This window comes from Pseudophryne corroboree, chromosome 9 (assembly GCF_028390025.1).
Source record: "Pseudophryne corroboree isolate aPseCor3 chromosome 9, aPseCor3.hap2, whole genome shotgun sequence".
Lineage (NCBI taxonomy): Eukaryota > Metazoa > Chordata > Amphibia > Anura > Myobatrachidae > Pseudophryne > Pseudophryne corroboree.
The window spans coordinates 4,606,848-4,634,013 of NC_086452.1; the positions used below are offsets into that span (position 1 = coordinate 4,606,848).

A 27,166-nucleotide genomic window follows, 5' to 3' on the forward strand; every position below is an offset into this window, starting at 1 on the left:
CCAGCTATATACCTATCAGGGCCTAGGAACGGAGGAGAGCGTTACCCCGGCCTCTACCATTATATAATACCAGCAATCCAGCTATATGACCTATCAGGGCCTAGGAACGGAGGAGAGCGTTACCCCGGCCTCTACCATTATATAATACCAGCAATCCAGCTATATGACCTATCACAGCCTAGGAACGGAGGAGAGCGTTACCCCGGCCTCTACCATTATATAATACCAGCAATCCAGCTATATGACCTATCCGGGCCTAGGAACGGAGGGGAGCGTTACCCCGGCCTCTACCCTTATATAATACCAGCAATCCAGCTATATATCTATCAGGGCCTAGGAACGGAGGAGAGCGTTACCCCGGCCTCCACCATTATATAATACCAGCAATCCAGCTATGTGACCTATCAGGACCTAGGAACGGAGGGGAGCGTTACCCCGGCCTCTACCATTATATAATACCAGCAATCCAGCTATATACCTATCAGGGCCTAGGAACGGAGGAGAGCGTTACCCCGGCCTCTACCATTATATAATACCAGCAATCCAGCTATATACCTATCAGGGCCTAGGAACGGAGGAGAGCGTTACCCCGGCCTCTACCATTATATAATACCAGCAATCCAGCTATATGACCTATCAGGGCCTAGGAACGGAGGAGAGCATTATTCCGGCCTCTACCATTATATAATACCAGCAATCCAGCTATATGACCTATCCGGGCCTAGGAACGGAGGAGAGCGTTACCCCGGTCTCTACCATTATATAATACCAGCAATCCAGCTATATACCTATCAGGGCCTAGGAACGGAGGGGAGCGTTATCCCGGCCTCTACCATTATATAATACCAGCAATCCAGCTATATGACCTATCAAGGCCTAGGAACGGAGGAGAGCGTTATCCTGGCCTCTACCATTATATAATACCAGCAATCCAGCTATATGACCTATCAAGGCCTAGGAACGGAGGAGAGCGTTATCCCGGCCTCTACCATTATATAATACCAGCAATCCAGCTATATGACCTATCAGAGCCTAGGAACGGAGGAGAGCGTTACCCCGGCCTCTACCATTATATAATACCAGCAATCCAGCTATATGACCTATCCGGGCCTAGGAACGGAGGGTAGCGTTACCCCGGCCTCTACCATTATATAATACCAGCAATCCAGCTATATACCTATCAGGGCCTAGGAACGGAGGAGAGCGTTACCCCGGCCACTACCATTATATAATACCAGCAATCCAGCTATATGACCTATCCGGGCCTAGGAACGGAGGGGAGCGTTACCCCGGCCTCTACCATTATATAATACCAGCAATCCAGCTATATGACCTATCAGGGCCTAGGAACGGAGGGGAGCGTTACCCCGGCCTCTACCATTATATAATACTTGCAATCCAGCTATATGACCTATCCGGGCCTAGGAACGGAGGGGAGCGTTACCCCGGCCTCTACCATTATATAATACCAACAATTCAGCTATATACCTATCAGGGCCTAGGAACGGAGAAGAGCATTACCCCGGCCTCTACCATTATATAATACCAGCAATCCAGTTATATGACCTATCAGGGCCTAGGAACGGAGGGGAGCATTACCCCGGCCTCTACCATTATATAATACCAACAATCCAGCTATATACCTATCAGGGCCTAGGAACAGAGGGGAGCGTTACCCCGGCCTCTACCACTATATAATACCAGCAATCCAGCTACGTGACCTATCAGGGCCTAGGAACGGAGGGGAGCATTACCCCGGCCTCTACCATTATATAATACCAACAATCCAGCTATATACCTATCAGGGCCTAGGAACGGAGGAGAGTGTTATCCCGGCTTCTACCATTATATAATACCAGCAATCCAGCTATATGACCTATCAGGGGCTAGGAACGGAGGGGAGCATTACCCCGGCCTCTACCATTATATAATACCAACAATCCAGCTATATACCTATCAGGGCCTAGGAACGGAGGAGAGTGTTATCCCGGCCTCTACCATTATATAATACCAGCAATCCAGCTATATGACCTATTAGGGCCTAGGAACGGAGGAGAGCATTACCCTGGCCTCTACCATTATATAATACCAACAATCCAGCTATATGACCTATCAGGGCCTAGGAACAGAGGAGAGCGTTACCCCGGCCTCTACCATTATATAATACCAGCAATCCAGCTATATATCTATCAGGGCCTAGGAACGGAGGAGAGCATTACCCTGGCCTCTACCATTATATAATACCAGCAATCCAGCTATATGACCTATCAGGGCCTAGGAACGGAGGGGAGCGTTACCCCGGCCTCTACCACTATATAATACCAGCAATCCAGCTATATGACCTATCAGGGCCTAGGAACGGAGGGGAGCGTTACCCCGGCCTCTACCATTATATAATACCAGCAATCCAGCTATATGACCTATCAGGGCCTAGGAACGGAGGAGAGCGTTATCCCGGCCTCTACCATTATATAATACCAGCAATCCAGCTATATGACCTATCAGGGCCTAGGAACGGAGGGGAGCGTTACCCCGGCCTCTACCATTATATAATACTAGCAATCCAGCTATATGACCTATCAGGGCCTAGGAACGGAGGGGAGCGTTATCCCGGCCTCTACCATTATATAATACTAGCAATCCAGCTATATACCTATCAGGGCCTAGGAACGGAGGGGAGCGTTACCCCGGCCTCTACCATTATATAATACTAGCAATCCAGCTATATGACCTATTAGGGCCTAGGAAAGGAGGGGAGCGTTATCCCGGCCTCTACCATTATATAATACTAGCAATCCAGCTATGTGACCTATCAGGGCCTAGGAACGGAGGGGAGCGTTACCCCGGCCTCTACCACTATATAATACCAGCAATCCAGCTATATGACCTATCAGGGCCTAGGAACGGAGGGGAGCATTACCCCGGCCTCTACCATTATATAATACTAGCAATCCAGCTATATACCTATCAGGGCCTAGGAACGGAGGGGAGCGTTACCCCGGCCTCTACCATTATATAATACCAGCAATCCAGCTATATGACCTATCAGGGCCTAGGAACGGAGGAGAGCGTTACCCCGGCCTCTACCATTATATAATATAGTACCAGCAATCCAGCTATATGACCTATCAGGGCCTAGGAACGGAGGGGAGCGTTACCCCGGCCTCTACCATTATATAATACCAGCAATCCAGCTATATGACCTATGTGGGCCTAGGAACGGAGGAGAGCGTTATCCCGGCCTCTACCATTATATAATACCAGCAATCCAGCTATATGACCTATCAGGGCCTAGGAACGGAGGGGAGCGTAACCCCGGCCTCTACCATTATATAATACCAGCAATCCAGCTATATGACCTATCAGGGCCTAGGAACGGAGGGGAGCGTAAACCCGGCCTCTACCATTATATAATACCAGCAATCCAGCTATATGACCTATCAGGGCCCAGGAACGGAGGGGAGCGTAACCCCGGCCTCTACCATTATATAATACTAGCAATCCAGCTATATGACCTATCAGGGCCTAGGAACGGAGGGGAGCGTTACCCCGGCCTCTACCATTATATAATACTAGCAATCCAGCTATATGACCTATCAGGGCCTAGGAACGGAGGGGAGCGTTACCCCGGCCTCTACCATTATATAATACTAGCAATCCAGCTATATGACCTATTAGGGCCTAGGAAAGGAGGGGAGCGTTATCCCGGCCTCTACCATTATATAATACTAGCAATCCAGCTATGTGACCTATCAGGGCCTAGGAACGGAGGGGAGCGTTACCCCGGCCTCTACCACTATATAATACCAGCAATCCAGCTATATGACCTATCAGGGCCTAGGAACGGAGGGGAGCGTTACCCCGGCCTCTACCATTATATAATACTAGCAATCCAGCTATATACCTATCAGGGCCTAGGAACGGAGGGGAGCGTTACCCCGGCCTCTACCATTATATAATACTAGCAATCCAGCTATATACCTATCAGGGCCTAGGAACGGAGGGGAGCGTTACCCCGGCCTCTACCATTATATAATACCAGCAATCCAGCTATATGACCTATCAGGGCCTAGGAACGGAGGGGAGCGTAACCCCGGCCTCTACCATTATATAATACCAGCAATCCAGCTATATGACCTATCAGGGCCTAGGAACGGAGGGGAGCGTAAACCCGGCCTCTACCATTATATAATACCAGCAATCCAGCTATATGACCTATCAGGGCCCAGGAACGGAGGGGAGCGTAACCCCGGCCTCTACCATTATATAATACTAGCAATCCAGCTATATGACCTATCAGGGCCTAGGAACGGAGGGGAGCGTTACCCCGGCCTCTACCATTATATAATACTAGCAATCCAGCTATATGACCTATCAGGGCCTAGGAACGGAGGGGAGCGTTACCCCGGCCTCTACCATTATATAATACTAGCAATCCAGCTATATGACCTATTAGGGCCTAGGAAAGGAGGGGAGCGTTATCCCGGCCTCTACCATTATATAATACTAGCAATCCAGCTATGTGACCTATCAGGGCCTAGGAACGGAGGGGAGCGTTACCCCGGCCTCTACCACTATATAATACCAGCAATCCAGCTATATGACCTATCAGGGCCTAGGAACGGAGGGGAGCGTTACCCCGGCCTCTACCATTATATAATACTAGCAATCCAGCTATATACCTATCAGGGCCTAGGAACGGAGGGGAGCGTTACCCCGGCCTCTACCATTATATAATACTAGCAATCCAGCTATATACCTATCAGGGCCTAGGAACGGAGGGGAGCGTTACCCCGGCCTCTACCATTATATAATACCAGCAATCCAGCTATATGACCTATCAGGGCCTAGGAACGGAGGAGAGCGTTACCCCGGCCTCTACCATTATATAATACAGTACCAGCAATCCAGCTATATGACCTATCAGGGCCTAGGAACGGAGGAGAGCGTTACCCCGGCCTCTACCATTATATAATACTAGCAATCCAGCTATATGACCTATCAGGGCCTAGGAATGCAGGAGAGCGTTATCCCGGCCTCTACCATTATATAATACCAGCAATCCAGCTATATACCTATTAGGGTCTAGGAACGGAGGGGAGCGTTACCCCGGCCTCTACCATTATATAATACCAGCAATCCAGCTATATACCTATCAGGGCCTAGGAACGGAGGAGAGCGTTACCCCGGCCTCTACCATTATATAATACCAGCAATCCAGCTATATGACCTATTAGGGCCTAGGAACGGAGGAGAGCGTTATCCCGGCCTCTACCATTATATAATACCAGCAATCCAGCTATATGACCTATCAGGGCCTAGGAACGGAGGGGAGCGTTACCCCGGCCTCTACCATTATATAATACCAGCAATCCAGCTATATGACCTATCAGGGCCTAGGAACGGAGGAGAGTGTTACCCCGGCCTCTACCATTATATAATACCAGAAATCCAGCTATATGACCAATCAGGGCCTAGGAACGGAGGGGAGCGTTATCCCGGCCTCTACCATTATATAATACCAGCAATCCAGCTATATGACCTATCAGGGCCTAGGAACGGAGGGGAGCGTAAACCCGGCCTCTACCATTATATAATACCAGCAATCCAGCTATATGACCTATCAGGGCCTAGGAACGGAGGGGAGCGTTACCCCGACCTCTACCATTATATAATACCAGCAATCCAGCTACATGACCTATCAGGGCCTAGGAACGGAGGAGAGCGCTACCCCGGCCTCTTCCATTATATAATACCAGCAATCCAGCTATATGACCTATCAGGGCATAGGAACGGAGGGGAGCGTTACCCCGGCCTCTACCGTTATATAATACCAAAAATCCAGCTATATGACCTATCAGGGCCTAGGAACGGAGGAGAGCGTTACCCCGGCCTCTATCATTATATAATACCAGCAATCCAGCTATATGACCTATCAGGGCCTAGGAACGGAGGAGAGTGTTACCCCGGCCTCTACCATTATATAATACTAGCAATCCAGCTATATGACCTATCAGGGCCTAGGAACGGAGGGGAGCGTTACCCCGGCCTCTACCATTATATAATACCAGCAATCCAGCTATATATCTATCAGGGCCTAGGAACGGAGGGGAGCGTTACCCCGGCCTCTACCATTATATAATACCAGCAATCCAGCTATATACCTATCAGGGCCTAGGAACGGAGGGGAGCGTTACCCCGGCCTCTACCATTATATAATACTAGCAATCCAGCTATATGACCTATCAGGGACTAGGAACGGAGGGGAGCGTTACCCCGGCCTCTACCATTATATAATACCAGCAATCCAGCTATGTACCTATCAGGGCCTAGGAACGGAGGAGAGCGTTACCCCGGCCTCTACCATTATATAATACCAACAATCCAGCTATATGACCTATCAGGGCCTAGGAACGGAGGGGAGCGTTACCCCGGCCTCTACCGTTATATAATACCAGCAATCCAGCTATATGACCTATCAGGGCCAAGGAACGGAGGAGAGCGTTACCCCGGCCTCTACCATTATATAATACCAGCAATCCAGCTATATACCTATCAGGGCCTAGGAACGGAGGAGAGCGTTATCCCGGCCTCTACCATTATATAATACCAGCAATCCAGCTACATGACCTATCAGGGCCTAGGAACGGAGGAGAGCGTTACCCCGGCCTCTACCATTATATAATACCAGCAATCCAGCTATATATCTATCAGGGCCTAGGAACGGAGGAGAGTGTTACCCCGGCCTCTACCATTATATAATACCAGCAATCCAGCTATGTGACATATCAGGGCCTAGGAACGGAGGAGAGCGTTACCCCGGCTTCTACCATTATATAATACCAGCAATCCAGCTATATGACCTATCAGGGCCTAGGAACGGAGGAGAGCGTTATCCCGGCCTCTACCATTATATAGTACCAGCAATCCAGCTATATGACCTATCCGGGCCTAGGAACGGAGGAGAGCGTTACCCCGGCCTCTACCATTATATAATACCAGCAATCCAGCTATATGACCTATCCGGGCCTAGGAACGGAGGGGAGCGTTACCCCGACCTCTACCATTATATAATACCAGCAATCCAGCTATATACCTATCAGGGCCTAGGAACGGAGGAGAGCGTTACCCCGGCCTCTACCATTATATAATACCAGCTATATACCTATCAGGGCCTAGGAATGGAGGAGAGTGTTACCCCGGCCTCTACCATTATATAATACCAGCAATCCAGCTATATACCTATAAGGGCCTAGGAACGGAGGGGAGCGTTACCCCGGCCTCTACCATTATATAATACCAGCAATCCAGCTATGTGACATATCAGGGCCTAGGAACGGAGGAGAGCTTTACCCCGGCCTCTACCATTATATAATACCAGCAATCCAGCTATGTGACCTATCAGGGCCTAGGAACGGAGGGGAGCGTTACCCCGGCCTCTACCATTATATAATACCAGCAATCCAGCTATGTGACCTATCAGGGCCTAGGAACGGAGGGGAGCGTTACCCCGGCCTCTACCATTATATAATACCAGCAATCCAGCTATATGACCTATCCGGGCCTAGAAACAGAGGATAGCGTTACCCCGGCCTCTACCATTATATAATACCAACAATCCAGCTATATGACCTATCAGGGCCTAGGAACGGAGGAGAGCGTTACCCCGGCCTCTACCATTATATAATACCAGCAATCCAGCTATGTGACCTATCAGGGCCTAGGAACGGAGGGGAGCGTTACCCCGGCCTCTACCATTATATAATACCAGCAATCCAGCTATATACCTATCAGTGCCTAGGAACGGAGGAGAGCGTTACCCCGGCCTCTACCATTATATAATACCAGCAATCCAGCTATATGACCTATCCGGGCCTAGAAACAGAGGATAGCGTTACCCCGGCCTCTACCATTATATAATACCAACAATCCAGCTATATGACCTATCAGGGCCTAGGAACGGAGGAGAGCGTTACCCCGGCCTCTACCGTTATATAATACCAGCAATCCAGCTATATGACCTATCAGGGCCTAGGAACGGAGGAGAGCATTATCCCGGCCTCTACCATTATATAATACCAGCAATCCAGCTATATGACCTATCAGGGCCTAGGAACGGAGGAGAGCGTTACCCCGGCCTCTACCATTATATAATACCAGCAATCCAGCTATATGACCTATCCGGGCCTAGGAACGGAGGGGAGCGTTACCCCGGCCTCTACCATTATATAATACCAGCAATCCAGCTATATGACCTATCAGGGCCTAGGAACGGAGGGGAGCGTTACCCCGGCCTCTACCATTATATAATACTAGCAATCCAGCTATATGACCTATCAGGGCCTAGGAACGGAGGGGAGCGTTACCCCGGCCTCTACCATTATATAATACCAGCAATCCAGCTATATGACCTATTAGGGCCTAGGAAAGGAGGGGAGCGTTATCCCGGCCTCTACCATTATATAATACTAGCAATCCAGCTATGTGACCTATCAGGGCCTAGGAACGGAGGGGAGCGTTACCCCGGCCTCTACCACTATATAATACCAGCATTCCAGCTATATGACCTATCAGGGCCTAGGAACGGAGGGGAGCGTTACCCCGGCCTCTACCATTATATAATACTAGCAATCCAGCTATATACCTATCAGGGCCTAGGAACGGAGGGGAGCGTTACCCCCGGCCTCTACCATTATATAATACTAGCAATCCAGCTATATACCTATCAGGGCCTAGGAACGGAGGGGAGCGTTACCCCGGCCTCTACCATTATATAATACCAGCAATCCAGCTATATGACCTATCAGGGCCTAGGAACGGAGGAGAGCGTTACCCCGGCCTCTACCATTATATAATACAGTACCAGCAATCCAGCTATATGACCTATCAGGGCCTAGGAACGGAGGAGAGCGTTACCCCGGCCTCTACCATTATATAATACTAGCAATCCAGCTATATGACCTATCAGGGCCTAGGAACGCAGGAGAGCGTTATCCCGGCCTCTACCATTATATAATACCAGCAATCCAGCTATATACCTATTAGGGTCTAGGAACGGAGGGGAGCGTTACCCCGGCCTCTACCATTATATAATACCAGCAATCCAGCTATATACCTATCAGGGCCTAGGAACGGAGGAGAGCGTTACCCCGGCCTCTACCATTATATAATACCAGCAATCCAGCTATATGACCTATTAGGGCCTAGGAACGGAGGAGAGCGTTATCCCGGCCTCTACCATTATATAATACCAGCAATCCAGCTATATGACCTATCAGGGCCTAGGAACGGAGGGGAGCGTTACCCCGGCCTCTACCATTATATAATACCAGCAATCCAGCTATATGACCTATCAGGGCCTAGGAACGGAGGAGAGTGTTACCCCGGCCTCTACCATTATATAATACCAGAAATCCAGCTATATGACCAATCAGGGCCTAGGAACGGAGGGGAGCGTTATCCCGGCCTCTACCATTATATAATACCAGCAATCCAGCTATATGACCTATCAGGGCCTAGGAACGGAGGGGAGCGTAAACCCGGCCTCTACCATTATATAATACCAGCAATCCAGCTATATGACCTATCAGGGCCTAGGAACGGAGGGGAGCGTTACCCCGACCTCTACCATTATATAATACCAGCAATCCAGCTATATATCTATCAGGGCCTAGGAACGGAGGAGAGTGTTACCCCGGCCTCTACCATTATATAATACCAGCAATCCAGCTATGTGACATATCAGGGCCTAGGAACGGAGGAGAGCGTTACCCCGGCTTCTACCATTATATAATACCAGCAATCCAGCTATATGACCTATCAGGGCCTAGGAACGGAGGAGAGCGTTATCCCGGCCTCTACCATTATATAGTACCAGCAATCCAGCTATATGACCTATCCGGGCCTAGGAACGGAGGAGAGCGTTACCCCGGCCTCTACCGTTATATAATACCAGCAATCCAGCTATATGACCTATCCGGGCCTAGGAACGGAGGGGAGCGTTATACCGACCTCTACCATTATATAATACCAGCAATCCAGCTATATACCTATCAGGGCCTAGGAACGGAGGAGAGCGTTACCCCGGCCTCTACCATTATATAATACCAGCTATATACCTATCAGGGCCTAGGAATGGAGGAGAGTGTTACCCCGGCCTCTACCATTATATAATACCAGCAATCCAGCTATATACCTATCAGGGCCTAGGAACGGAGGGGAGCGTTACCCCGGCCTCTACCATTATATAATACCAGCAATCCAGCTATGTGACATATCAGGGCCTAGGAACGGAGGAGAGCGTTACCCCGGCCTCTACCATTATATAATACCAGCAATCCAGCTATGTGACATATCAGGGCCTAGGAACGGAGGAGAGTGTTACCCCGGCCTCTACCATTATATAATACCAGCAATCCAGCTATATGACCTATCAGGGCCTAGGAACGGAGGAGAGTGTTACCCCGGCCTCTACCATTATATAATACCAGCAATCCAGCTATATGACCTATCAGGGCCTAGGAACGGAGGGGAGCGTTACCCCGGCCTCTACCATTATATAATACCAGCAATCCAGCTATATATCTATCAGGGCCTAGGAACGGAGGAGAGCGTTATCCCGGCCTCTACCATTATATAATACCAGCAATCCAGCTATATGACCTATCAGGGCCTAGGAACGGAGGGGAGCGTTATCCCGGCCTCTACCATTATATAATACCAGCAATCCAGCTATATGACCTATCAGGGCCTAGGAACGGAGGAGAGCGTTACCCCGGCCTCTACCATTATATAATACCAGCAATCCAGCTATATGACCTATCAGGGCCTAGGAACGGAGGGGAGCGTTACCCCGGCCTCTACCATTATATAATAATAGCAATCCAGCTATATGACCTATCAGGCCTAGGAACGGAGGAGAGCGTTACCCCGGCCTCTACCACTATATAATACCAGCAATCCAGCTATATGACCTATCAGGGCCTAGGAACGGAGGAGAGCGTTACCCCAGCCTCTACCATTATATAGTACCAGCAATCCAGCTATATGACCTATCAGGGCCTAGGAACGGAGGAGAGCGTTACCCCGGCCTCTACCATTATATAATACCAGCAATCCAGCTATATGACCTATCAGGGCCTAGGAACGGAGGAGAGCGTTACCCCGGCCTCTACCATTATATAATACTAGCAATCCAGCTATATGACCTATCAGGGCCTAGGAACGGAGGAGAGCGTTACCCCGGCCTCTACCATTATATAGTACCAGCAATCCAGCTATATGACCTATCAGGGCCTAGGAACGGAGGAGAGCGTTACCCCGGCCTCTACCATTATATAATAACAGCAATCCAGCTATATGACCTATCAGGGCCTAGGAACGGAGTAGAGCGTTACCCCGGCCTCTACCATTATATAATACCAGCAATCCAGCTATATGACCTATCAGGGCCTAGGAACGGAGAGGAGCGTTACCCCGGCCTCTACCATTATATAATACCCACAATCCAGCTATATGACCAATCAGGGCCTAGGAACGGAGAGGAGCGTTACCCCGGCCTCTACCATTATATAATACTAGCAATCCAGCTATATGACCTATCAGGGCCTAGGAACGGAGGAGAGCGTTACCCCGGCCTCTACCATTATATAATACCAACAATCCAGCTATATACCTATCAGGGCCTAGGAACGGAGGAGAGCGTTATCCCGGCCTCTACCATTATATAATACCAGCAATCCAGCTATATGACCTATCAGGGCCTAGGAACGGAGGAGAGCGTTACCCCGGCCTCTACCATTATATAATACCAGCAATCCAGCTATATGACCTATCCGGGCCTAGGAACGGAGGGGAGCGTTACCCCGGCCTCTACCATTATATAATACCAGCAATCCAGCTATATATCTATCAGGGCCTAGGAACGGAGGAGAGCGTTACCCCGGCCTCTACCATTATATAATACCAGCAATCCAGCTATGTGACCTATCAGGGCCTAGGAACGGAGGGGAGCGTTACCCCGGCCTCTACCATTATATAATACCAGCAATCCAGCTATATACCTATCAGTGCCTAGGAACGGAGGAGAGCGTTACCCCGGCCTCTACCATTATATAATACCAGCAATCCAGCTATATGACCTATCCGGGCCTAGGAACGGAGGATAGCGTTACCCCGGCCTCTACCATTATATAATACCAACAATCCAGCTATATGACCTATCAGGGCCTAGGAACGGAGGAGAGCGTTATCCCGGCCTCTACCGTTATATAATACCAGCAATCCAGCTATATGACCTATCAGGGCCTAGGAACGGAGGAGAGCATTATCCCGGCCTCTACCATTATATAATACCAGCAATCCAGCTATATGACCTATCAGGGCCTAGGAACGGAGGAGAGCGTTACCCCGGCCTCTACCATTATATAATACCAGCAATCCAGCTATATGACCTATCTGGGCCTAGGAACGGAGGGGAGCGTTACCCCGGCCTCTACCATTATATAATACCAGCAATCCAGCTATATACCTATCAGGGCCAGCGCCATCGCTAGGCCCAGCTAGAGAATCATCGAGGGCCCTAGGGTGGCATCTATACCACTGACTGAGGGACACGGGGCCTGGTTCTGCATCGCTCGCACTGCCGATGATGTTTTTATATTGCGTGTGTTTCTAAATCGCATCGCACATGCGTCCTTGTATGCGCAAAGAGTGGCAGCACTGACATACGGCCACTGTAATGTATTAGGAATGTACTGGATGTTCCCGGCCGGTGGCTAATCAGACACACGGAGATGATGCGTGTTATGGTGCTATCACCGTGTTATGGGCGTGGTGGCCCATCCCATACTATTACCGCCTTACCCAGTGATATTACCTATAATTACATATAGGAACAGTCCTCCTGTTAACGTGTACCATATGGGTGCTCCAGCTGTCACCTATAGATGGCGGGAGACCTTCCCAATGTGATATAACCAGTAAGAGCACCTACCTGGAGGACGTGGCCAATGCTATCAGCAGAGCCTGCAGCACTCCCCGGATAAAGACGATGGGATTCTTTTTGGTGATAAATAGGTACATGAGGGGGAGGATGAAGAGGCCGTGCACCACTAGGCCGCACACCACCGTGATGGCATAAAATCCAAGCTTCTTCCCTATGGCCGTGGGGTCATCCATCTCCAGGATCTTGCCTGCGATAAGGAAGACAATCCCGAAAGGAAAGTACCTGCCGGGACCACAAGCAGCGGTTACTGCAGTCATTACACAGCGTCACCTCTATCCTCCGTGTGACACACAGACACTTACCTCACAGACACTTACCTCACAGACACTTACCACACAGACACCAGCCACACAGACACTTACTACACAGACACAGACACTTACCTCACAGACACTTACTACACAGACACAGCCACACAGATACTTACCTCACAGACACTTACCTCACAGACACCAGCCACACAGACACCAGCCACACAGACACTTACTACACAGACACAGACACTTACCTCACAGACACTTACTACACAGACACAGCCACACAGATACTTACCTCACAGACACTTACCTCACAGACACCAGCCACACAGACACCAGCCACACAGACACTTACTACACAGACACTTACGTCACAGACACTTACCTCACAGACACTTACTACACAGACACAGCCACACAGACACAGCCACTTACCTCACAGACACTTACTACACAGACACAGCCACACAGACACTTACCTCACAGACACTTACCTCACAGACACAGCCACTTACCTCACAGACACCTCACAGACACAGACACACCGACACTTACCTCACAGACACTTACCTCACAGACACTTACCACACAGACACTTACCACACAGACACAGCCACACAGACACTTACCTCACAGACACTTACCTCACAGACACTTACCTCACAGCCACAGCCACACAGACACTTACCTCACAGACACTTACCTCACAGACACTTACCTCATAGACACTTACCTCACAGCCACAGCCACACAGACACTTACCTCACAGACACTTACTACACAGACACAGACACTTACCTCACAGACACTTACCTCACAGACACAGCCACACAGACACTTACCTCACAGACACTTACCTCACAGACACTTACTACACAGACACTTACCTCACAGACACTTACCTCACAGACACTTACCTCACAGACACTTACCTAACAGACACAGCCACACAGACACTTACCTCACAGACACTTACTACACAGCCACACAGACACTTACCTCACAGACACTTACCACACAGACACAGCCACACAGACACTTACCTCACAGACACTTACCTCACAGACACTTACCTTACAACCACAGCCACACAGACACTTACCTCACAGACACTTACCTCACATACACTTACTACACAGACACTTACCTCACAGCCACAGCCACACAGACACTTACCTCACAGACACAGCCACACAGACACTTACCTCACAGACACTTCCCTCACAGACACAGCCACACAGACACTTACCTCACAGACACTTACCTCACAGACACAGCCACACAGACACTTACCTCACAGACACAGCCACACAGACACTTACCTCACAGACACTTACTACACAGCCACACAGACACTTACCTCACAGACAGTTACCACACAGACACTTACCACACAGACACTTACCTCACAGACACTTACCTCACAGACACAGCCACACAGACACTTACCTCACAGACACTTACTACACAGACACAGCCACACAGACACTTACCTCTCAGATACTTACCTCACAGACACAGCCACACAGACACTTACCTCACAGACACTTACCACACAGACACTTACCACACAGACACTTACCACAAAGACACTTACCACACAGACACTTACCACACAGATACTTACCTCACAGACACAGCCACACAGACACTTACCTCACACACACTTACCTCACAGCCACTTACCTCACAGACACAGCCACACAGACACTTACCTCACAGACACTTACCTCACAGACACTTACTACACAGACACTTACCTCACAGCCACAGCCACACAGACACTTACCTCACAGACACAGCCACACAGACACTTACCTCACAGACACTTACTACACAGCCACACAGACACTTACCTCACAGACACTTACCTCACAGACACTTACCACACAGACACAGCCACACAGACACTTACCTCACAGACACTTACCTCACAGACACCTCACAACCACAGCCACACAGACACTTACCTCACAGACACTTACCTCACATACACTTACTACACAGACACTTACCTCACAGCCACAGCCACACAGACACTTACCTCACAGATACTTACCTCACAGACACTTACTACACAGACACAGCCACACAGACACTTACCTCACAGACACTTCCCTCACAGACACAGCCACACAGACACTTACCTCACAGACACTTACCTCACAGACACAGCCACACAGACACTTACCTCGCAGACACTTACCTCACAGACACAGCCACACAGACACTTACCTCACAGACACTTACTACACAGCCACACAGACACTTACCTCACAGACACTTACCTCACAGACACTTACCACACAGACACTTACCTCACAGACACAGCCACACAGACACTTACCTCACAGACACTTACTACACAGACACAGCCACACAGACACTTACCTCTCAGATACTTACCTCACAGACACAGCCACACAGACACTTACCTCACAGACACTTACCACACAGACACTTACCACACAGACACTTACCACACAGACACTTACCGCACAGATACTTACCTCACAGACACAGCCACACAGACACTTACCTCACACACACTTACCTCACAGACACTTACCACACAGACACTTACCACACAGACACTTACCTCACAGACACAGCCACTTACCTCACAGACACTTACCTCACAGACACAGCCACACAGACACTTACCTCACAGACACTTACCTCACAGACACAGCCACACAGACACTTACCTCACAGACACTTACCTCACAGACACAGCCACACAGACACTTACCTCACAGACACTTACTACACAGCCACACACCTCACACACACTTACCTCACAGACACTTACCACACAGACACTTACCACACAGACACTTACCTCACAGACACAGCCACACAGACACTTACCTCACAGACACTTACCTCACAGACACTTACCTCACAGACACTTACCTCACAGCCACAGCCACACAGACACTTACCTCACAGACACAGCCACACAGACACTTACCTCACAGACACTTACTACACAGCCACACAGACACTTACTACACAGCCACACAGACACAAACCACACAGACACTTACCTCACAGACACTTACTACACAGACACAGCCACACAGACACTTACCTCACAGACACTTACCTCACAGCCACAGCCACACAGACACTTACCTCACAGACACTTACCTCACAGACACAGCCAGACAGACACTTACCTCACGGACACTTACTACACAGACACAGCCACACAGACACTTACCTCACAGACACTTACTACACAGCCAGACAGACACTTACCTCACAGACACTTACCACACAGACACTTACCACACAGACAATTACCACACAGACAATTACTACACAGACAATTACTACACAGACACTTACCACGCAGACACTTATCACACACTGCCACTTACCTCACACACACTTACCTCACAGACACTTACCTCACAGACACTTACCACACAGACACAGCCACACAGACACTTACCTCACAGACACTTACCTCACAGACACAGCCACACAGACACTTACCTCACAGACACTTACCTCACAGACACTTACCACACAGACACAGCCACACAGACACTTACCTCACAGACACTTACCTCACAGACACCTCACAACCACAGCCACACAGACACTTACCTCACAGACACTTACCTCACATACACTTACTACACAGACACTTACCTCACAGCCACAGCCACACAGACACTTACCTCACAGATACTTACCTCACAGACACTTACTACACAGACACAGCCACACAGACACTTACCTCACAGACACTTCCCTCACAGACACAGCCACACAGACACTTACCTCACAGACACTTACCTCACAGACACAGCCACACAGACACTTACCTCGCAGACACTTACCTCACAGCCACAGCCACACAGACACTTACCTCACAGACACTTACTACACAGCCACACAGACACTTACCTCACAGACACTTACCTCACAGACACTTACCACACAGACACTTACCTCACAGACACAGCCACACAGACACTTACCTCACAGACACTTACTACACAGCCACAGCCACACAGACACTTACCTCTCAGATACTTACCTCACAGACACAGCCACACAGACACTTACCTCACAGACACTTACCACACAGACACTTACCACACAGACACTTACCGCACAGATACTTACCTCACAGACACAGCCACACAGACACTTACCTCACACACACTTACCTCACAGACACTTACCACACAGACACTTACCACACAGACACTTACCTCACAGACACAGCCACTTACCTCACAGACACAGCCACACAGACACTTACCTCACAGACACTTACCTCACAGACACAGCCACACAGACACTTACCTCACAGACACAGCCACACAGACACTTACCTCACAGACACTTACTACACAGCCACACAGACACTTACCTCACACACACTTACCTCACAGACACTTACCACACAGACACTTACCACACAGACACTTACCTCACAGACACAGCTACACAGACACTTACCTCACAGACACTTACCTCACAGACACAGCCACACAGACACTTACCTCACAGCCACAGCCACACAGACACTTACCTCACAGACACAGCCACACAGACACTTACCTCACAGACACTTACTACACAGCCACACAGACACTTACTACACAGCCACACAGACACAAACCACACAGACACTTACCTCACAGACACTTACTACACAGACACAGCCACACAGACACTTACCTCACAGACACTTACCTCACAGCCACAGCCACACAGACACTTACCTCACAGACACTTACCTCACAGACACAGCCAGACAGACACTTACCTCACGGACACTTACTACACAGACACAGCCACACAGACACTTACCTCACAGACACTTACTACACAGCCAGACAGACACTTACCTCACAGACACTTACCACACAGACACTTACCACACAGACAATTACCACACAGACAATTACTACACAGACACTTACCACGCAGACACTTATCACACACTGCCACTTACCTCACACACACTTACCTCACAGACACTTACCTCACAGACACTTACCTCACAGACACTTACCACACAGACACAGCCACACAGACACTTACCTCACAGACACTTACCTCACAGACACAGCCACACAGACACTTACCTCACAGACACTTACTACACAGACACAGCCACACAGACACTTACCTCACAGACACTTACTACACAGCCACACAGACACTTACCTCACACACACTTACCACACAGACACTTACCACACAGACACTTACTACACAGACACTTACCTCACAGACACTTACCACACAGACACTTACTACACAGACACTTACCACACAGACAATTACCACACAGACAATTACTACACAGACAATTACCACGCAGACACTTACCACACAGCCACAGCCACAATCTTCATGACGGACTCATTGAGGCACTGGCAGACGCTGACCAGAGGGACTCCGCTTGTCCCCATGCGGCCCAACATTATACCTGCAACAAGGACATATACACTGCACTGTACTGTACGGCTGCATAGGAGATATACATTTATAGCAGTGACAGGCGGAGGGGTGAGGCAGGTGAGACGGAGCCTTTCCTGTCATACTAACATATGCACCAAGAGTGTATAAAAGTATATGAAAAATACAAAGAATATGTTAGACATATCTTCTTTCTATTATTCTAATCATTTTTATAGTAAAAACTGTGGTGTCAAAAGTCTATGGCAGGTGAGCCCCCCCCCCCCACACCCCCATACACATCTTATATGCACATCTCTGATCAAACCTCACTAATTATACTGCTGCACCTGTGTATAATGGCCACATGTATATATTGCTGCACCTGTGTATAATGGCCACATGTATATACCGCTGCATCTGGGTATAATGCCCACATGTATATACCGCTGCACCTGTGTATAATGCCACATGTATATACTGCTGCACTTGTATGTAATGCCCACATGTATATACTGCCGCACCTGTGTATAATGCCCACATGTATATACCGCTGCACCTGTGTATAATGCCCACATATATATACCGCTGCTCCTGTGTATAATGCCCACATGTATATACTGCTGCACCTGTGTATAATGCCCACATGTATATACCGCTGCTCCTGTGTATAATGCCCACATGTATATACCGCTGCACCTGTGTATAATGCCCACATGTATATACCGCTGTACCTGTGTATAATGCCCACATGTATATACCACTGCACCTGTGTATAATGCCCACATGTATATACTGCTATATTTTATTAAGAAAAAATTACAACATACATTACATAAATATGGTAAAACTCATAAAAATAGGACAAACGATATACATTGAATTGTTGCCCAATAATCCAAACCAAAAAGCAACAAAGCTTGTATAACTATACGCAATGTCAATATTGCTTAACATCTAAGCAAAAAACAACCTACTGTATTCGAACAACACATCTCATAACCATAAGCAACGAAAAGATGAATGAAGTCTTTTAGTCACATGCAAACCGCTTTAATTAAAAACACAGAAAAAAGAAAATCTACGGGAAGGTGAAGGATAGGAAGCCATAAGATGAACAAGAAAAGGACTTCTGCTACCCACTCAAGGGGGTTTTAGGTTGCGCCAGAGCCTGGACCACCCGACAGCATCCAACCTCTTCCTATCCATATCCATCATCCTCTTAACCTCGTGCAGAATATTTCCCACCACCTCCTCACAGGGGAGGACCTTTGCTCTGAGGGAAACCTGACACCGTGCACCCCATGTATGAAACCTAACTGCTAAACTAACTATAAAAATTGTGGTTAAATCAAACCTTCTATACCCTTTGAACGCCCCATAAACCCACTCAGGGTAACTAAGCCCCGAAAGGCACGGGATGCGTAAGGCTCTTGATACCACTCTGTAAACCTTTATATTGAAGGGACACTCAAGGAGGAAATGGTCCATTGTCTCCACCTCCCCTAGAAATTCCTCACGTGGGCAGCCACGATCATTGGCACTTTCGACACTTGAGGTTACCCCGCACATAAAGCCTCCCTTGGAAAGAAAGCCAGGCAATATCTCTGAACTTCAGTGGGATTCTTTGAGAATTAATCAAAGACAACCCATCTGAGCAGACACTGCCTGGGCAGTCCCTCAACGACAGTGGAGCATAAAAGTGAGTCCGCAAAATTCTTCTCTCCAATTCCCTTCTAGAGAAGTTTTTGACTTCACCCACCTCCAGCCCCCAAAGCCTCGTCATCTTCAAGCACAGTATAACGTAGATCGGGAGGTAGCCATGCCGGACTCGAAAGGTTTTTACTTGGCCACCATCCATCCATAACCTGAGGAAGGGAAACACCCAGGCCCTAAAACTCTCTACCCATCGAGGGGGAGTTCTTAGAAACAAACTCCCTAGATTCAGTTTTAAAAACGTTGTAGCAAAAAACACCACAGGGTTGACCATACTCAGCCCCCCCTGTTCCCTCGATCTGTAGGTGATCCTCCTCTTGACCAGATTCATTCTATTCCCCCATAACATCAGGAAGAATAAAGAATTCATCTTGGTCCACAAAGACTGTGGCAAGAAGCACACATAACTGACATACAGAAAAAGCGGAATCAGATAGGTTTTGCATAAGTCAACCCTCTCCCTGAGAGAAAGTTGCCACCTTCTCCAGGACTGCACCTTCCTGGTAGCATCTTCCAGCCTCTTCTCCCAATTCTGAGTGGCATAATCACCACGGCCAAATTTGATACCTAGAATTTTTATCTCTGGACTGGCGCGGGGGAGGCTATCCGGAAGGGTAAATTCATCACCTTCCTCCCCCATCCAGAAAGCTTCACACTTATCCTGATTGATTCTGGAGCACGAAGCCTCAGAGTACTCACAGATAAGATGTTCCATGCCACGTGCCTCTGCCACAGATGACAGGACCACAGTAACATCGTCTGCGTAGGCCACCACCCTCAGCGGCAACCCAAGGCCCAGCTGAACCCCTGCCACAGCACCGCTCTCAATCCTCCGCACAAAAGGATCAATTGCAAATACATATAGTAGGGGGCTCAGGGGACACCCCTGACGGACACCCGAGTCGACCGCAAAAGCAGGGCCTACCCAGCCATTGACAAGTGGGAAGCTCTCAGCCTGATTGTAAATGACACGTAGCCAATCTACCACCCTCGCTGGAAGACCATACCTCTCCAGCACAGCCCACAGGTACTGATGATTAACTCGGTCAAAAGCCTTGGACTGATCCAATGCCAGCAAATACTTACCCCATTTTTCAGCACGACATTGCTCCACAGCCTCCCGGATGCCAAGGACAGCACTAAAGGTGCTTCGGCCTTTTACAGTGCAATGCTGAGACGGAGAAAGTAACAGCCCGGAAACTTCCATCAGCCGATTAAAAAGTACCTTTGCCAGAATCTTTCTGTCCGTATTGAGAAGAGCGATGGGGCGCCAGTTCTCAACACGCACCGGGTCCCTACCTTTAGACAATAATATGAGAGCAGAGGATCTCATAGAGGGAGGGAGTGATCCCTTACCCAGGCTTTCATTAAATACCTCCATGAGATGAGGAGCCAAGATGTCTGAAAAAGCTTTAAAAAATTTAGATGTTAACCCATCTGGGCCTGGAGATTTTTTTATAGACAAACCGTCTATGGCTCTCTTGACCTCCTCCACTGTCACATCACTGCCCAAAGAGTCAAAAGAAGGATCATGATGCTCAAGCCCAGGTGTCTCCCTCAGAAACTGATACATCCTCTCTCTGATTAGTGGCTGCTCAGACAAAAGGCTGGAGTAATAGGACCTGATGACTCCCAAAATACCCTCCCTGTCTTCATGAAGAGTACCCTGGTCATCAAACAGGCCCCAGACCTCCCTCAAATCAACTGATTTTCTGCAACTCTGGTATCGATCAGGCGAGTGGTACTTTCCATAATCCCTCTCCAGAATCAAAGAAGCCAGGCGTTCATACCGATATTCCTTCATCTGAGCCTTCACCCGGGAGATTTCCCCACTATCTCCACGCTCAGAGATCAAGAAATCCAGTTTCTTTCTCAGGCTCTGGTAGATACATCTTTTTGTCAAGTTTTTCCTGGCTACCAGCCTTTGAAAAAGCCTTTGAGTCCTCTTTTTACACTCCTCCCACCACTCAGACCTACTCCAACCAGCCTCCAGAAGTGTTTCCTGTAGTTGAAGAAAGTCTCTAAAGGACTGTCTAACTCCCTCCTCCTTTAGGAGCTCGGAATTCAAACGCCAAAGGCCCCGCCCTTTCTGAGGGGTTTCTGAGACATTCAAAGCAACACACAGAAAAACGTGATCAGAGAACTCTACTGGCTTTGTCTCAGGAGGCAAAGTTTTCGAGGACTCCTTAACAAAAAACCTATCTATCCTAGACCTACGACTACCACAATGATAGGTGAAACCTGTGAGGTCTGGGAAATGGCGAACGTGCACATCCACCAGACCAGCCTCTCTAACCATGCTAACTAGAAAATTGGAATCATAGCCCAGGGTCGCCTTTGTGTCCCCTCTGTCTTTTGGCCTAATGATGGTGTTAAAATCACCTCCAAAGACAATCTGCCGGGCCGTAAAAAGAAACGGTTTTATCTCCCTGAAAAGACATTTCCTGTCCCACTTTGAATAGGGCCCATAGATGTTTATTAGCCTCAGGTCATGTCCTCTCAGGTTGACATCTAAAACCATGCACCTACCTACCTGTAAATCTATAATCCTGTGCACGTTTAGCATATCAGTAAAAAGCACTGCCAACCCACTGGACGCCTCGGCCGCAAGAGACCAGAAGGAAGGCCCCCGCTTCCACTGACACTTGGCCCGATGGAGTGTGGCCAAGTCACCTACCCTGGTCTCCTGCAAAAATAAAAAGTCAACATCAACCGTGTTGAAAAAAATCGAAGGCCAAGAAACGAGCACATTCAGAAAACACGCAAGCCACATTAATGGTGGCACATCGTATAGGTTGGGGATCCATGTTTCTTGGATTATAGAGGTAGGACCCCATTCACTTTTGCTTTGCTTGTCTTTTAGAATCCTCGTCCGAGGATCCTACTCTTTTACATGTAACCCCGAAGGGAAGAACATCCTCATCGGACAAAGAGATTTCTTCCACCTCCCCCTCCTCCACCCCACCAACAACTGAGACCGCAGTCTCACAGAACAGACCCTTAGATCCTTCTACAACAACCCCCTCCCTAATATCACACCCCTCCCCATTTGCAACCCTGTCTGGGGGAGGATCCGGATCAGGGGCTTTTGGGGCAATAATACAAGAACCGCCCCAGGATCATCCCCACCAGAGGACGCCAAAGGAGTATAGGTAAGGCTCCCCGTCTCAAGGCTAGGAGTCTCCTCCACCACCATCACCTCTCCCAGAGATTGAGGGGCCTTCCCCTCTGAACTCTGCACTACCTCAACCTTATTTAATAACGGTCCCAAGGCCTGGCTTAACTCTGTCCCTGTAGGATCCCACTCTAGATCCCCCTGAGAACTATCTAAGTGCTTGGTTTTGTTCTGAACTTTACCACATCCCCCCTTTTCCTGTTTAGCTTTGACCGTAACTGCCACCCCATCAACAGACAGATTAGAGGCCTGTTTTGGCTTTTTACTTTTAGAAGTATTCGGAACAAACACTAGCTCTTTTCCCCCAACCATGACTACCTCCCCCTCATCCTCATCATCAGCGGAGGACAAAACGTCAAGCCTATTAGAGCATACAACGTCCACCCCCCTCTTTTTCAGCTTCTTCCTCCTGCCTTTACTCACTGCCTGAAAAGATGCTTCCCCCCTTTCGACCTGGACTTTCCCTACCCCACCAGCTTCTAGTTTCCTCAACATATCCTGATGCTGTAAAGCAACCACCATGTTATCCTCATGACTGGGCCTGATTTCTAGTGCCTCCTCAACCACCCCTGCATCATGATTATGCAATGCTTTAGGGCACCGACTATAGGGATGGCCATCCGCTCCGCAGAGATTGCATCTCACCTTATTACACTCACGGGACCCGTGCCCCATCTGGCCACACAAAGCACATTTAACAACCGTACAATCATTACTAAGGTGGCGAAAGTCACCACACTTGTGACAAGTTCTGGGCTGCCCAGGATAGAAGCACTGAAGCCGGTCACGGCCGATATAAGCAGCAGATGGTATGTGCTTAGTCTCAGCCCCTACCTGGTGCAACCTCACAAAGGTCGAATAGGCACCACCCCAGACCCTCTTAGTGTAATCAAATTTCTCAAGTGGGGACAACACTGTGCAGGACCTGGACAACCAATATACGATATCCGCAGACGGTAGTGACTCATTGCGCACCAGAACAGTAATCTTTACCCTATCCTGCCTGGTGATGGTGTTGGTTTTAAAATGGCAGTATGGCTCCTTGGTCTTGTTCTTCTCCCATTGGGAGCCAAAAGCTTGCAAGCCATTCAGGGAGAGGAAGCTCAGATCAAAGTCGGGAGTTCTCACCGGATGGATGCACGCAAAAAGGTCTGCGGCCCTAAAACCCAGCGAGAATACTATATCCAAGAACTCCGACTTTGAAGGAGCCTCCCCCTCCCCTACCTATCTAAACTGAACCACATTACGCCTTTTTATAGGCTGACCCCCACTTACCCCAAGCTGAGGACCAGTACTAGCCCAACCAGAACCCTCCAAAGTTTTGGCATATGAACCAGATCCTGGTCTAACCACAGAAGAGATTACAGGGAGACACTTGGGTGCCTGAACATTTACCTTCTTACTGACCTCTATACCCGCACTACCAGCCCCACCAGCCATCCTAGTTTGGTTTGCCTGGATCAAGCTTACGGCCGCTAAAGCCCTCACAGGCATATCCATATCTCCGTAAACTGTTTCTACTAGTGTAGTCTCCTCAGGGGTTAAGCTGCTCTTATCAGCTGCCGGCAGTCCTTGGGCCAATCTTTGCTCAGTTTTTAATATGGCTTCATACTCCGGAATTCCCATTGATGCAGTTAATGATGTCACTCGTGATGTCACACATGATGCGTCTTTGGCCCCGCCCCCCTCAGCCACCACAGTGACTAAGCCAGAGCCAGCCGCTGCTGGCTTACAGGGAGAGCCAGCCTCAGCATCTACCACGGCCCGCGCCGTCCACATATCCGCAGCTTCAGAGACAAGTGCATCGGGAGCAAGTCCACAGGAAGCAGTAGCAGCCACCAGAGCTCCGGCACCCGCCGTCACCATGCCCCCTGCACTGCCACCACCCAGCACTCTCTCTGGGAGAGACGCCTCCCCCTCATGGAAAGCACAGGATGACATCATCGCAGGGTTCCCCTCGGTATCCACGGCACCAGACGCAATCCCAGAGGTTTCACCTCCATCATGGCCCACGATATCCACCACTTCTTCAGCAGTCTGGCTGCCCACCTCCATGTCTTCCACTGGAAATAGGAGCCCAGATGCCGCCACAGAACCCGCCGGGACCGGGCCGCCATCACATCCGCCATCTTGTCCTGGTATGGACTCTAGCAGTGCTTTTTCCTTTTGCAATAGAGCCTGATCCTGCAACATTTTAATCCTCTTTTTAACTGCAGCCAAACTGTCATTCAGCTCCCAAAGTTCATCTTTCAGGGCAACTCTCTCCCATCTGCTGCTACAGTTACGCCTTCTTTTTTTATAAGTAATACGGGAGTATATACGGTTCTGCTCCATTCTTAATTCCTCTAGACTCATATTCATGTATTTATCACTAGAGGATGATGAATCCTCCTGGCTGCAATCAGAAACCTCAGCATCTCCACCTGCAGCACTAACCCCCGCACCACCACAGGCAAGTTCATTCACCTTATCACCTCCCTGGGTTACCTCACCCAGAGAGCCGGCATCCTGTGGTTTGGGGGTCTCCAGTTGGGGATCCTGTTTCATCACCGGACCCACAATCACTGGAAACGCTGTACTGTCCAAATCCTCCAGCACTGAGGCTTCCACTGCAATCGGTAGGTCAGAATTCCCAGAGCCACCCTCAGGCCTTGCAGCCTAGGACTCTCCGTCATCCTCCTCCCCAGGAGGATCCATCCTCCCCTGGGAGGCTCCCAGGGGAAACACTGCAGGCTTTCAAGAAGAACCAGGGCCTAGGGGCTATACACTGTGCACCTGTGTAGAATGCTCACATGTATATACTGCTGCACCTTTGTATAACGCCCACATGTAGATACCGCTGCACCTGTGTATAATGCCCACATATATATATACCGCTGCACCTGTGTATAATGCCCACATGTATATACAGCTGCTCCTGTGTATAATGCCCACATGTATATGCTGCTGCACCTGTGTATAACGCCCACATGTATATACCGCTGCACCTGTGTATAACGCCCACATGTATATACCGCTGCACTTGTGTATAATGCCCACATGTATATGCCGCTGCACCTGTGTATAACGCCCACATGTATATACCGCTGCACCTGTGTATAATGCCCACATGTATATACCGCTGCACCTGTGTATAATACCCACATGTATATACTGCTGCACCTGTGTATAATGCCCACATGTATATACTGCTGCACCTGTGTATAATGCCCACATGTATATACTGCTGCACCTGTGTACAATAGCCAGATGTATATATTGCTGCACCTGTGTATAATGCCCACATGTATATACTGCTGCACCTGTGTATAATGCCCACATGTATATACGGCCTGTGGCCGGAGAGACCCCCAGCCACGTGGACAATGGCCGCCGCGGCACTTAAGGGGTTAACCCCTAGTGCCCGGCGCCATTAACAGGACAATGGGCGCTTGGCGCCATATTTAAAATATTGTGGGCGCTAGGCGCCATGGTTGTATTAATGTTTAAAATCTGTATTTCATGATGTGCCGCGGTCCCGGACGCCTCCGGTGACCGCGGCAGTGAGGGCAGCCCCCGGCGCGCTGAGCAGAGTGTGCGCGC

General features: G+C 49.1%; 1 protein-coding gene across 3 annotated transcripts in view; it reads right to left on the reverse strand.

The window, feature by feature from the left end:
• The window catches only part of SLC1A7 (solute carrier family 1 member 7), a 436,677-nt gene that overhangs the window by 146,555 nt on the left and 262,956 nt on the right, over positions 1 to 27,166 (reverse strand). For all 3 annotated transcript variants that reach the window (XM_063938903.1, XM_063938904.1, XM_063938902.1), the window contains 2 exons: positions 18,625 to 18,724; positions 12,995 to 13,228 (listed from right to left, as the gene is read on the reverse strand). In XM_063938903.1, the coding sequence (XP_063794973.1) occupies positions 12,995 to 13,228; positions 18,625 to 18,724 (334 nt within the window). The remainder of the gene's footprint in view (positions 1 to 12,994; positions 13,229 to 18,624; positions 18,725 to 27,166) is intronic.